The 14,107-nt window shown below is 42.5% G+C and overlaps 1 protein-coding gene across 1 annotated transcript in view; it reads left to right on the forward strand.

Annotated features, from left to right (window-relative positions):
* The window catches only part of PLAAT5 (phospholipase A and acyltransferase 5), a 29,742-nt gene extending 15,962 nt beyond the window's left edge, over positions 1-13,780 (forward strand). Inside the window, exons 4-6 of the mRNA XM_005577540.4 lie at positions 6,404-6,512; positions 8,512-8,774; positions 11,591-13,780. Of these exons, the coding sequence (XP_005577597.1) occupies positions 6,404-6,512; positions 8,512-8,774; positions 11,591-11,683 (465 nt within the window). The 3' untranslated portion in view covers positions 11,684-13,780. The remainder of the gene's footprint in view (positions 1-6,403; positions 6,513-8,511; positions 8,775-11,590) is intronic.
* Positions 13,781-14,107: the final 327 nt, after the last annotated feature.

Genomic DNA, 14,107 nt, shown 5'->3' on the forward strand with positions numbered 1-14,107 from the left:
TGAAGCCAAAAGATAGTATTTTGGAAAGGCAAAATAGACAAACTTTTAGCTACACTAACCAAGACAAAAAGAGAGAGCACTCAAATTGCCAAAATTGGGAATGTAAGAGGGGGCTCACTGTCAATCTTATAGACATAAAATGGAATACTGTGAAAAACTGTAAGCAAACAAATTAGACAACTGAGATGAATTGGGTAAGTCCTAGAAAGATACAAATTATAAAACTGGCCAAGAAAAACTAGAAAATCTAAATTGAATTAGTAAATAAAAATCTTTTCACAAAGAAAATCTCATGCCCAGATGGCTTTGCTCAAGAATTCTACCATGCATTTAAATAAGAAAAATTACCAATCTTTCACAAACTCTTTCTGAAAATAGAGGAATGAAATGCTTCCCAACTCATTCTGTGAGGCCAGTATTACCTTGATACCAAAGCCAAGATATCTCAAAAAAAGAAAACTACAAGACTAATATCTCTTATGAATATACATGTAAAAACCCTCAGAATAATGCTAGCAAGCTGAATCCAGCATGTATGTAAAAAGGATTATACACAATGACTAAGATTTATCCCAGAAATGCAAGTTTGGTGTAACACCCCAAAATCAGTTAATGTAATATACCAGGGCGGGGCGCTGTGGCGCATGCCTGTAATCCTCGCACTTTGGGAGGTGGAGGCAGGCAGATCACTTGAGGTCAGGAGTTTGAGACCGGCCTGGTCAACAAGGTGAAACAAACCAAAAAAATTACCCGAGAGTGGTGACACACGCCTGTAGTCCCAGCTACTCGGGAAGCTGAGGCACAAGAAACACTTGAACCCAGGAGGTGGAGATTGCAGTGAGCCAAGATTATGCCACTGCACTCCAGCCTGGGCAACAGAGTGAGACTTCCTCTCAAAAAAAAAAAAAGTAACATACCATGTTAATAAAGGACAAAAATCATATGATCATATCAATACCTCTGGAAAAAGCATTTGACAAAATCTGCCATTCATGATAAAAAACATTCTCTTGACCTCAATTAAAGGGAGTTTCCTCAACCTGAAAAAGGGCACCTATGAAAAATTTGTAACTAACATATTTAATGGTAAGAGACTAGAGCTAGCAAGGCAACGATCCCCACTCTCATCACATGTATTCAATGTATGTAGAAAATCCTAAAGAATCAATCACATACAGGCGTACTTCAGACATATTGTGGGTTTGGTTCTAGACCATCACAATAAAACGAATATTGCAAGAAAGCGAGTCATAACATAAAAGTTATGCTTATATTATTCTGTAGCCTATTAAGTTTGCAATAGCATTACATGTAAAAAAGTACATGCTTTAATTAAAAATACTTTATTGCTAAAAAATGCTAGCAAAGCGAGCACATGCTGTTTGAAAAAAGGCACCAATTGACTTATCTGACGCACGGTTGTCACAAACCTTTAACCCGTAAAAAATAAAATTATCTGTGAAGTACAATAAAGCAAAGCACAATAAAATGAGATGTGCCTGTACTTACAAAACTATTAGAATTTTTTTTTTTTTTTTGAGACGGAGTCTTGCTCTGTCACCCATGCTGGAGTGCAGTGGTGCAGTGGCACCATCTCAGCTCACTTCCACCTCCACCTCCCAGGTTCAAGCGATTCTCATGCCTGAGCCTCCAAAGTAACTGGGACTACAGGCGTGCACCACCACTCCTGGCTAATTTTTTTTTTTTTTTTTTTTTGTATTTTTAGTAGAGATGGGGTTTCACCATGTTGCCCAGACTGGTCTTGAATTCCTTGCCTCAAGTGATCTGCCCACCTTGGCCTCCCAAAGTGCTGGGATTACAGGCATGAGCCACCACACCTGGGCCACAAAACCATCAGAATTAATACATATGTTCAGCAAAGTTGCAGGATGCAAGGTGAATGTGCAAAAATCAATGGAATTTCTGTATATTACAAGTGAACTATCTGAAAATGAAATTAAGAAAATAATTCCATTCATCATAGCATAAAAATCCTCAGGAATAACTTTAACAAAAATGTTAGGCTACAAAACATTGGTAAGGGAGATTGAAGATTTAAGTACACAAAACAAATTCCATGTTTGTGGGTTGCAAAATATCTGTAATCTTAAGGTGGCAGTCTTCACCAAATCGATCAACACATTAAACACAATCCCTGTCAAAATATTTTTTTTGATATCCATTGATGAAGTGATCCTAAAATTTACATGGAAAGACAAAGGACCTGGGATAGCCAAAGTGATATTGAAAAAGAACAATGTTGGTTAGGTAAAATGTGGTGCCTCCATATAATGGAGTACATGCAGCAAGCATGAGTCTCAGCAGCATTATGCTGCTCATGTAAATTCAGCTTGCTCTCTCTAATGTCTGTGTGTGTGTGGATGTAGGATTATTTACTTAACTGGTGCTTACTGATGGCTGTTTGGGCTGTTTTTTTCTTTCTTTTTTTTTTCTTCAGCTTTTAAGTTCTGGGGTACATGTGCAGGATGTGCAGGTTTGTTCCAGAGGTAAAATTGTGCTATGGTGGTTCGTGCACAGATCAACCCATCATCTTGGTATTAAGCCCAGCATCCATTCACTATTGTTCCTGATGCTTTCCCTCTTCCAACCCTCACCCCAACAGGCCCCAGTGTGTGTTGTTCCTCTTCCTGTGTGTCCACATGTTCTCATCGTTCAGCTCTCACTTATAAGTGAGAACATGCGGTGTTTGGTTTTCTGTTCCTGTGGTAGTTTGCTGAGGATAATGGCTTCCAGCTCCAACCATGTCTCTGCAAAGGACATGCTCTCATCCTTTTTATGGTTGCATAGTATTTCACATTTTCTTTATCCAGCCTATTAATATTTTTCAAAACAGTTTTGTTTAAAAAATTAAGTTCACCTGTAATCTTAAATCAGAATTTCAAAATGTACTGCATTTAAAATGATTTACTACTAAAATTCAAAATGTTTTTCTCTCACTATCATGTAGAAGAGTATTACTCTGAATACCTACCTCTTGCTTCACTCAAACCATGTTAGAAGTCAACCACAAGGAGCCTCTTCACTTAGATTTTCATTGCACACCTTGCATTTCAATGTCCTTACTCTTCCATGGAAAAGGTCATAAATAATGCCCACCTAATGAAAAACGAATCTCTCATAGATCTGATGCAACAATAATGGATCACATGCTTTCACATAAACAATGCGAATGAAGGAACAGCATGAAGTAATCTGAGAATTAAATGACATTTGCTTTCAACAAACTATAATTTTTTCAAGGGAAAACAAATACTTTGTAATTATAACTCTTGAAAAAAGTCTTGTTTTTTGTAAAGTTATATACAAAAAAATCTGACAATTTTAGCTTTGAATTATTTTCCGTACTCTACACTCTGATTTAGTGTAATGTATGAAGTGTTAGTACCTTAGTTCTTTCTACCGTGAATCCTCTAATGTTTACAGAGACTTAATGTTTGATTAAATATTTTTTTCACATTTACTGCATCTGCAAAAGTATCTTTTAATATGATCTCTCTGGCGTTCTCCACACTGGAGTTTTTAAACAAATGTGTTTCCACATTCATTACATTTGTAGGGTTTCTTTGCAACATAAATTCTCTGATATTCAACAAGGTTTGAACAACTGCTTTGGTGTTTTTCTCTGGTATAAAATGTGTACAATAAGGTTTGTAATACAAGTAAAGGTACTACAATCCTCTTTATATATATAATGTTTTTCTTCAAAATACTCTTATTCACTTTAAAGGCTTAATTTTCTGAAAGTTTTTTTTACACTAATTACATTTATAATGGTTTCATTAAGTATGAATTCTCTGATTTTGAGTAAGATGTGAGCAGATAGCAATGGCTTTTCCACATTCTTTATATTTGTACAATTTTTCTAAAGTATAAATGCTTTCCTATGCAATAAGGCATGAACATTAATTAAAAGTTTTACCACATTATTTATATCTGTAGGGGTTTTCTTCAGTATGAATTATCTTACATACAGTAAGGTATGACAACCATTTAAAGGCTTTGCCACGTTCTTCACATTTCTAGGATTTCTCACCAGTATAATTTATGTTTGGAAAGGTATGAGGTGTGGTTAAAAGCTTTTCCACATTTTTCAGATTTCTAGAGTTTCTCTCTGGTATCAATTATCTTACGTTTGAGGACCGTTAAAATGCTTTGCCATATTCAATCACAGGGTTCTCTCCAGTATGAATCTCTTATGTATAATAAGAGTTGAAGACTGGTTAAAAGCTTTACCACATTCTTTGCATTTGGAGGGTTTTTCTCCAGTACGAATTATCTTATGTTTAGTAAGGCTTGAGACGCACTTAAAAGGCTTTGTCACATCCTTTACATTTGTAGGGTTTCTCTCTAGTATGACTTCTGTCATGTTCATTATGGTTTGAAGACCAGTTAAAGGCTTTGGTACATTCTTTACATTTGTAGGGTTTCTCTCCACTATGAATTCTCTCATGTTTAATAAGAGTTGAGTAATGGTTAAAGGCTTTGCCACATTCTTCACATTTGTGGGAGTTCTCTCCAGTGTGAATTATCTTATGTGTAATAAGGGTTAATAACTGGTTGAAGGTTTTGCCACATTCTTCACATTGGTGGGGATTCTCTCCAGTGCGAATTATCTTATGTTTAGTAAGGGCTCAGAACTGGTTAAAGGCTTTGCCACATTCTTCACATCTGTAGGAATTCTGTCTAGGATGACTTCTCTGACGTTGAGTTAGGCGTGAAAGCATGTGAAATAATTTGCCACATTCTTTTTTTTTTTTTTTTTTGAGATAGAGTCTTGCTCTGTCGCCCAGGCTGGAGTGCAATGGTGTGATCTCGGCTCACTGCAATTTCCGCCTCCCAGGTTCAAGCCATTCTCCTACCTCAGCCTCCTGAATAGCTGGAACTATAGGTGCATGCCACCAAGCCTGGCTAATTTTTTTGTATTTTTAGTAAAGATGGGGTTTCACCATGCTGGTCAGGCTGGTCTCGAACTCCTGACCTCAGGTGATCCACCCACCTCGCCCTTCCAGAGTGCTAGTATTACAGGTGTGAGCCACGGCACCTGGCCAATTTGCCATATTCTTTACATTTGAAGGGTTTCTCTCCAGTGTGTCATGTCTTATGTCTATTTGAATTCGAAAATTTGCTACAGACTTTCACACATGTATTGCATTAAAATATTTTGCTCTGAGTAGTTGACAAATTAATGACATTAACGATGTTAATTAAGTCCATTATGACCTTTGTGCACTTTGCACTCACCCACACTTTTATAGCCTTTCCTTAATTGTAAATCTTCATGCTTACATTTTCCATATCTTTTTAGTATCACTTTTGGGAATGAGTCTTTTATACCCTGTTCTGGTCAAGGGTCTTGGGTGAAATGAGAACATGTAACTGGGTGTTTCTCTACCATCTTGTGTCTCTCCATATTCCAGGGCTCTTTTCTTTGCTCCAAGTAGGTGATCAGGTCTGGTTTAGAGACAGCAATACCATTTGTAGGCTTCCAGGGGGTCCTAACATCTTACCTATGAATTTTCAAAGACCTGCAGGTCACAGGGCCCCAGAAGCTGGGCCCCCAGGAGATGATAACACAGCAGTGAAGGTGAGACCTGGAGCTCTGGCCAAAGATTTTTTAAAAAGATGGATGCTCATCATATTTACAACTCTATGCCTACCTTTTCATGTATATTCTCATTCTCTCTCTACCTGACACATACACATACACACACACACACACACACACACACACACACACACACACACACACGATAATAGAGAAGTTTGCAATTGCTGGGCAAGCAGGACTGAAGTGGCTATTAGCAACTGGTGATGTGGGTGTGCAGAGGATGGGGGCACTCTCTGGGCTTCAGGTGGGTCATGTGGGGGCCCTGCAGAGGGAATCAGGGTGCCAGCAGAGGCAGGAGGCCTTGAGGATCCTGGGTCTGAGGTAGAACTCTACTAGATGTCCACACACCACACTGCTGACCATCATCCTGCCCACCCCTGGCCAGAAACTGCAGGAGAGCCTCTTTCTCTTGCAGTGTCCCTCCAGCACCCTCTACTGAGAAGGTTTAACATCTTACTTGCTTTAAGGAAGAAATGCTTAAAGAAGTTTAGTCATCTATCACAGGGTATATATTGGAGGGTACATTCACAGCTGAGAGGCAATACATTGATAACTGGCACAGGTATCCTTGATGGCTTTAGTAATGTGAGTGGTGGTAGGAGAGGAGCAGACTTCTTTGGTCCTCGGTGTGAAGAGAAATTTCTTTAGCTTGGGTTTCTGTGAAGCGATGAACCACACTGAGGGGATCTTTAGGCTGAGCTGTACCTGATCCTAAGACTAGATCTCTGGAATTCCTTGGGCATGTGCCATGTATCTTTTATTTTTCCGTTGTAGGGAAAACCAAGACCCAGACCTGGAGACCTGATTGAGATTTTTCGAATTGGCTATGAGCACTGGGCCATCTATGTAGAAGATGATTGCGTGGTCCATCTGGCTCCCCCGAGTAAGAATGAATAGTATATTGAAATATTAATATTGAAGTTAGCCAAGTAAATAGAAGCACAGTTCATTCCTGTGTTCCTCAGTTATTGCCATTCTTTAGCAATGGGACCCCTTGAAGCATGACTGGACCGTTGTTTACTGTGACAGAGCTTGGTCTCTCTTCACCAAAAACCACCGAGTGTCCAGGCCTAAGAGTGATACAAGTGTAAAGAGCGTGGCCCAAGTTCCCTGACCTCCTAGAGGGCCCTTTGTTTAAAAACACACGTTTTAGAACTTGAGCTCTATTTTGTATTGACAAGAGTTGAGCATCTGTCCTCACCTTTCTGAGGATTCCCCAAGGAGGGTGCAGATGCTCACATGTTCTGATCGTCATTTGTTTTCTATAGTCCTGAAACACTGCATCTGGCTTCTTGATCACCTTTGGCACCTTTGTCCTCACCTTGTCTCCCTGCTGTTCCAACACGCTCCGTGCTGTTTCACCCTCAATGTAGATAGAGCCCTCCTTTCATTTCTCACAGCTGTCTTAACATATGGCTGAGATTCAATTTGTGTTCATTAAATCTTAGTGGAGATTTGATGGCGGAGGAGGTGATGATAGTAGACGGAGATTACAGCAAAATGGGAAACAACTGAAAATTTGGGTGTCTAGAACTGCTGGTCACAATGGTTGTCTCAGGAGATGAGGCCTGATGAGGGCTGGGGTGTGGGAGAGGAAGGGGTAGGGGGACCCTGTTGAATACCCTTGAATGCCCTTTGAATGCTGTCTCCTGTGCAGGTATTGCCAGTTCAAAGTTGAATTACAGAAGGGCACTATACCAAAGGCCTTTGGTCCTAACTTGTTCTCAGCTGTCATCTCCGTGTCCTGTCCTCTTCCTCTGGCCCCGTCTCCCACCATGCTGGGATGTTCCCATGGAGCAGAGCCCCTTTCTCATTGCCTCTCTTCTCTGCACCATCGGCTCGTACCATTCCCGCTTCTTGTCTCAGAACCTACTCCAAGAATGTGGTAATTCATCTCTTCTTTCCAGACTAAGTCCAGGAGTTTCCCTCTTGTGTAACCACAGAGATACTTATCAGTTATATCTTCCCCCACTCCTATCTTGCTCTCTCTGAAAATGAATTCTGCCATTTCTGCTCCTGAATGCTCAATTATCTGCTACCAGCTTTTATAAAATCAGCAGATTTTCTTCAAATTTGTAAGAAAAGATCATGGAGCATTTCTTGCCCTTGGACAACTTATAAAGGGAAGGGTATAGACATTTGCATGTCGACACGGTTGTAGCAGAAAAACAGTGCTGGCTTTAAATGACTATCCACCTGGCTTTGGGCAGGTGTCTGACCCTCTTCGAGTCTCTGTCTTGTCTAAGGGCTTGAATATGATAATGTAGCAGCTTTCAAACATTTCTCTTTTCAAAGCTGTGGAACCCCGTTTTCAAACATACCCTTAATGAGAATCCCCGTATTTGAGTGCAGGTAACAGTCAAGTGGCTGTAGGTGGAAGCTGGCAGGAGCAGGTGCCATTCAGAGCCCTGCTTGGCTGGCTTCCCCTGTGCCCCTGTGGCAGCCCCAGAGGGAGGTGTGTCATGGAACCACCATAATCATGTATGTGATAGTCCTTTACCCAGGGACTGACACTCACATAGAGAGTGCTCTTTACATGTTTGTGACGATTACTGAAGTCTGCTTAGGAAACGAAACTCAAATCCTAGGACTTGGGCAGGTCAGTGCAACACAATCAGGGACCACATGGGAAGGTGCTGCAAGAGTTTAATGACAAAGAGACTCCTGTGCAGGTTAAGAGCAAGGAGTGAGGCGCAGGGCAAAGGGCTTCTCAGGAAAGTTGATTCTCTGCAGTTCTTTGATTCCAACTCCCCCTCTTCTGTCACCCTTCTACTGATGATGCCAATGAGACCCCAGGGGAAGCAGCTTACTCAGAGCCTTAGACTGTGCTCTGCTCTGCTACTCCTTGCACGTCCCAACCTCTGTTTGTCTTTGGTCTCCAGGTGAGGAGTTTGAGGTGGGCAGTATTAGTTCCATCTTTAGCAATCGGGCTGTGGTGAAATACAGTCGTCTGGAGGATGTGCTGCATGGCTGCTCCTGGAAGGTCAATAACAAGCTAGATGGGACGTACCTGCCCCTACCGGTGGACAAGATCATCCAGCGTACAAAAAAGATGGTCAACAAGACCGTGCAGTACAGCCTGATTGAAGGGAACTGTGAGCACTTTGTCAATGGCCTCAGATACGGTGTACCCCGGAGCCAGCAGGTGTGACCCCATTTGCTCTGATAATGGCTTCTTACAGAGCTTTCTTGGGGTTTGTCATTTCATTAGTGATCAGAATGGTAATTAGTGCTTTCTTTTTTTTTTTTTTTTTTTTTGGGATGGAGTCTCACTCTGTCGCCCAGGCTGGAGTGCAGTGGTCGGATCTCAGCTCACTGCAAGCTCCGCCTCCCGGGTTCACGCCATTCTCCTGCCTCAGCCTCCCGAGTAGCTGGACTACAGGCGCCCGCCACCTCCCCCGGCTATTTTTTTGTATTTTTTAGTAGAGACGGGGTTTCACCGTGTTAGCCAGGATGGTCTCAATCTCCTGACCTCGTGATCTGCCCGTCTCGGCCTCCCAAAGTGCTGGGATTACAGGCGTGAGCCACTGCGCCCAGCATCAGTGCTTTCATTATATTATTCATTGTACTAGTAGGGCCTTCTATTTCCACAGGACTTTATGGTTCAAGAAGTGTTTTCACCTTTATTAACCCAGGGAGGAGAGAAAAGGCACTGGGCTAATAGTAAGACCACCGGTTGGAGCCCCAGCTCAACTATTAACTAGAGCTAGGGTATGCTTGGTCAAGTCACTATGTTTCTGAAAGCTTTTCTTTCTATTCTTTTTTTTCCCCTCTTTCTTTGGAGACAGGGTCTCACTCTGTCACCTAGGCTGGAGTGTAATGGCATAATCATGGCTCATTGCAACCACAACCTCCTGGGCTCAGGCAATCCTCCTGCCTTAGCCTCCTGAATAGCTGGGACTTCAGGCGTGCATCACCACACCCAGATAATTTTAATTTTTTTGTAGAGAGGCGGTTTTGCTATGTTGCCCAGGCTGGTCTTGAACTCCTGGGCTCAAGTGATCCTCCACTTCAGCCTCCCAAAGTGCTGGGATTACAGGTGTGAGCCACCGTGCCTGGCCAAAGACCATTTCTTTCTTAACAAAGCAGGGATAAGCGGAAGCAGATACCTCGTTGCTAAAATTGTAAACTAGTACCTTGTGGGCCACATCTTGGATACACACACACACACATACAATTTTTGTTTGAATTACCTACCAATATTAAAAAATATAGACATTTTATATAAAATTTTATATAAAAATATGTAGCTTCTCAGCTTCTCTCTCTCTCTTTCTCTTTTGAGACAGAGTTTTGTTCTGTCACCCAAGCTGGAGCGCAGTAGTGCAGTCTCAGCTCACTGCAACCTCCGCCTCTTGGGTTCAAGCAATTCTTATGCCTCAGTCTCCCAAGTAGCTGGGATTACTAGGTGTGCACCACCACGTCCAGCTAATTTTTGTATTTTTAGTAGAGACGGGGTTTCACCACGTTGGCCAGGCTGGTCTGGAATGCCTGACCTCAGGTGATCCACCCACCTCGGCCTCCCAGAGTGCTACATTACAGGCGTGAGCCACTGCGCCTGGCCCTCAGCTTTTCTTTAACAGACAATTGATCAGGCCACTGGGCTGGCATTCCTACTTGCTGATACTCTGTAGGGACATGCTGTGGCTTTGCAGGGGATAAGGGGTAGGTGTGTCACCCACCTGCCTCACTCACATTACCTCCCTGGCCTATACTGCATTTGGCTCTGTCATTTCCTTCCATATAGAGAAGTAATAAATTCGTGTAGTTCAGTGCTTGTGAAAGAACTTTGAATCCTAAATATATGTAAAAACTTGAGCTGTTCATATTAATAGGCGATCCTTACTAAAACTCCATGAGATGAGCAGAGAAAGTATTTATTATCACCCCCCTGCCCTTTTTTTTTTTTGAGACAGAGTCTCGCTCTGTCACTCAGACTGAAGTGCAGTGGCACGATCTTGGCTCACTGCAACCTCTGCCTCCCAGGTTCAAGCGATTCTCCTGCCTCAGTCTCCCAAGTAGCTGGGACTACAGGTGCACGCCACCACGCCCAGCTAATTTTTGTATTTTTAGTAGAGACAGGGTTTCACCATGTTGGCCAGGATGGTCTCAATCTCTTGACCTCATGATCCACCCGCCTCAGTCTCTCAAAGTGCTGGGATTCAGGTGTGAGCCACCACACCCGGCCTATTATCCCCCTTTAAAGAGATGAAAAAAATTAAAGATTAGAAGCTAACACAATTGTTCTATTTTTTTTCTATGTTTCTTCTGTTGTCTAAGCAGATTGGGCTCACATTCCCATGTTGGTCTCTGCTGCTACCAGCCCATCCTCAGAGCATTGGCAGCCTCCCTGCTGTGCCCTTTACTTTCTGCACCTTCCTCCTCTCTGCTCTGCATCCTCTCTAGGCTGCACTCCATTCTTGTGAGGCTTTGTTCTAGAGTCAGGGGCTTGGTGGGCCCTGGTGTGAGAAACCTCCCATCCCATGAGAATTTGTACAAGAAGATCCCAAGAACTGAGGGCATTACAAGAAGTCCTCTGAAGAAGCTTGGGCCCAGGAGTCATGAGGCCCAAGAACCCAAGAGCTAAGTTTGGACACAAATTCACTGTACGGCTCTGTACAAGTGAGTTCCGTTCCCTGGCTCTTGGATCCCCTGTTTGTAGAATGAGGGCCTCAGTGACTGTGGTGCTGTGAGATCCTTTGCTTCTGAGCTCCACCCTGGAAGCAGGCCCTGGGCCAAATGGCACAGAGGGAGGAAGGAGTTGTCTCCAACAGTCCTGGCTTTTCTTGGTCTCTTGTCACTCTAGGAGTTTTGAAAATATGAGATAGCATGGACTGCTTCTTCTCTTGGGAATAGACTCCAGGCAGGCTGGTTGCTGAATGGGTATGGTGGGGTAGAGGCAGGGGAGGGTGCAAGCCTAGGATTGGTACCTATTGTCCTGTGAACTGATGTGCCTTGCAGGTAGAGCACGCCCTGATGGAAGGAGCGAAGGCTGCTGGAGCAGTTATTTCAGCTGTAGTGGATAGCATAAAGCCCAAACCAATAACTGCCTGAAGGTGATGAGAACTCCAACTAGAGGAAGAGTTACTGACACAAGCAAAAAGAACATGCTTCCTTCCCTTGCCTTCTCTCAATGCCTCTGATTAAGAAAACTGTGAACTTCTGGAAGAATCTACAATGTATCCAATTACCCTTCCAGAAATACATCCAATATATACAAGCATAGACCCACAGACTCTCAGGATGGGAAGGATCTGGTATCTAGTGTGTATCTCTGATGCGCCAGGCACTGTGCTAGGCATTTCATATACTGATCTAATTTCATTCTCTTTGTAGGAAGAGACCTGGCTTGTTTCTGAGGCTGATCTTGGTCTCTGATGCTTGAATGCCATCAGAAACATCCCAGCAGCCTCTGCTTGAATATTTCCAGTAATGAAGATGTCTTTTTCCAGATGTTCTTTTTATTGAACTAAAATGCCTCTAGCTTCTTTCTATTTATGATAATCCCACCCTTTTTGAGCCATAGTGTAGCCTCAGGGGAGGAGGACCTTAAGAAAAACTGTGATTCGCTATTCAGGGCTATTCAGTACCTTAATCTAGAAACACATATCCCAAGAAATATTTTCTTTTTAGAATTATACATCAACTTTATTCCTTATTGTTTAAAAATCATCTATCAAAAGTATCGATAAGACAATTTATCTTGCTTTTCTACCTCATCATTACCCTAAAATGTGAAGTTTCTAGTCTCACTGATTTCAGATAAATATTTAAAATAATATAAGTTTAATCAGTTGAACTCTACTGTGCGAGTGAGAGAGAGAAAGGAGTTATTTTTGTGTTTTGAAGAATGTTGACAGGATGGAAGATCTGAAATTATGGCTGGGGATTGTAGTGACAGCTGGGAGCTGAAACCACCCAAAAAAAAGCTAGAGAAGGGTTCTCTTATGCCTCCAGAAATACCTAGAAAATACGAAGAATGTAGAAAAGAGCAAGATGGATCCCTCAAAGTGTTTCAGATAAGGTCCGTTGGGATCTCCCATAAGCTTTTCTCCTATTTGGAGAAAATAGACTGTCATTGAAACTCTTCCAATTTTTTTACCCTCCATTCTTTTCTTAGCAATCTACACTCAATGACCTCTTGTTCCTCAACACCGCAGTCTGGGCATCTGACTTTGTCTTCCCTCTGCACTCATTTCTGTGAATCATGACCAGGATGAAGCTGATATCCCTAGTTCCTCTTCCCCATTTCCTCTCACACTCCCCTGCCTGGTAATCAGTTGAGTTCCCAATACCTCTTCCTTCAGTCTCTATTCATTATATGGTCTAGGTTGAGACTTCCTTTGAAGCAGAACCTGAGTACCAGGAACTCATATTTTATAAAGTGTATTTATTCCTTGTAGCTGCGAACTAACCCAGCCATGTTTTAGTGAATGCTTTAATTGGAAGATGACTTTGAACTCCTCAACCATATTAATCTTTCATCAAACAAACTGGATGTTGTTTGATTAACAAAAACTCCTCCACACCAAAGAGTGTCTAGTAACTTCTGCACAAAGGGCTCATCCATCTCTTGCTTATGTTTGGGACAGAAAGACACTTCTCTGGCTTTTTACTGGTTTGAACCCAATGGGACAGAGACTCCTGGAAAGTTTCAGGGCTCATATTCACTTGTTTGTCCAAAAAATATTTTTGAGAGTCTCCCAAGTGCCAAACCCTGGCTACTCTCACCTTTGCCTGAGCCCATGAGCAGTAGTCTGGGGGCTGGGTGTGAGGAATTCTGAGTCAGCTGGGAAGACACAAGGCACAATGGACATGGGGCAAAGGCCACTTGTTGGACATTGGTCCCTCCCACTTCCAAGCTGTCCATCAGGCTGAGAGATCTGGAATGCTTACCCCACACTTTGAAGATGAGGAGGGGAGAGTTTCTTAAGGTGTGTGTGTTTCTCTTTTAATCTGTAGTGGCTTCTGCATTTTAAGGTAGAAACTGAAATCTCTTCTTTGAGTGGGACCACTCGGGTGAGGCTTCTTAGTCTTGTTGATATAATAAAGCACATGCCCACTCCTGATGGAGTGGAGAGGAGGAAATTCTAAGGCAGAGTAATCTGAATGCAAATGTTTCTGAGATTAGTTAAACGCGAGTCACTCGTTTGTGTGCTTATTTTTCACTTTTTGGGAATGGGTGGGTGATTGGGGCAGTGGCGGTCTTGGTTCACTTGGGCATGTCACATGGAGAATCAGAGAACTTGAAAGTGCTGCGTTCCTTAATGGTAGGGAGGCCCAGTACTAGTGACACATGAGCCAGTAGGGGCTGGCACAATCCAGTTATTTTGCTTAATGATAGAAGAATGACTTCAGGAAATAAACACCTCTGCAGAGATTTTTTTGGCCATAAAGGAATCTGGTTTTGCTGGCTAGGGGTGGAGAACATGTCAGCCAGAGATGCCAACTGAAAAAGGGGGAATGGATCCCACCATG

This window comes from Macaca fascicularis, chromosome 14 (genome assembly GCF_037993035.2).
Source record: "Macaca fascicularis isolate 582-1 chromosome 14, T2T-MFA8v1.1".
Taxonomy (NCBI): domain Eukaryota; kingdom Metazoa; phylum Chordata; class Mammalia; order Primates; family Cercopithecidae; genus Macaca; species Macaca fascicularis.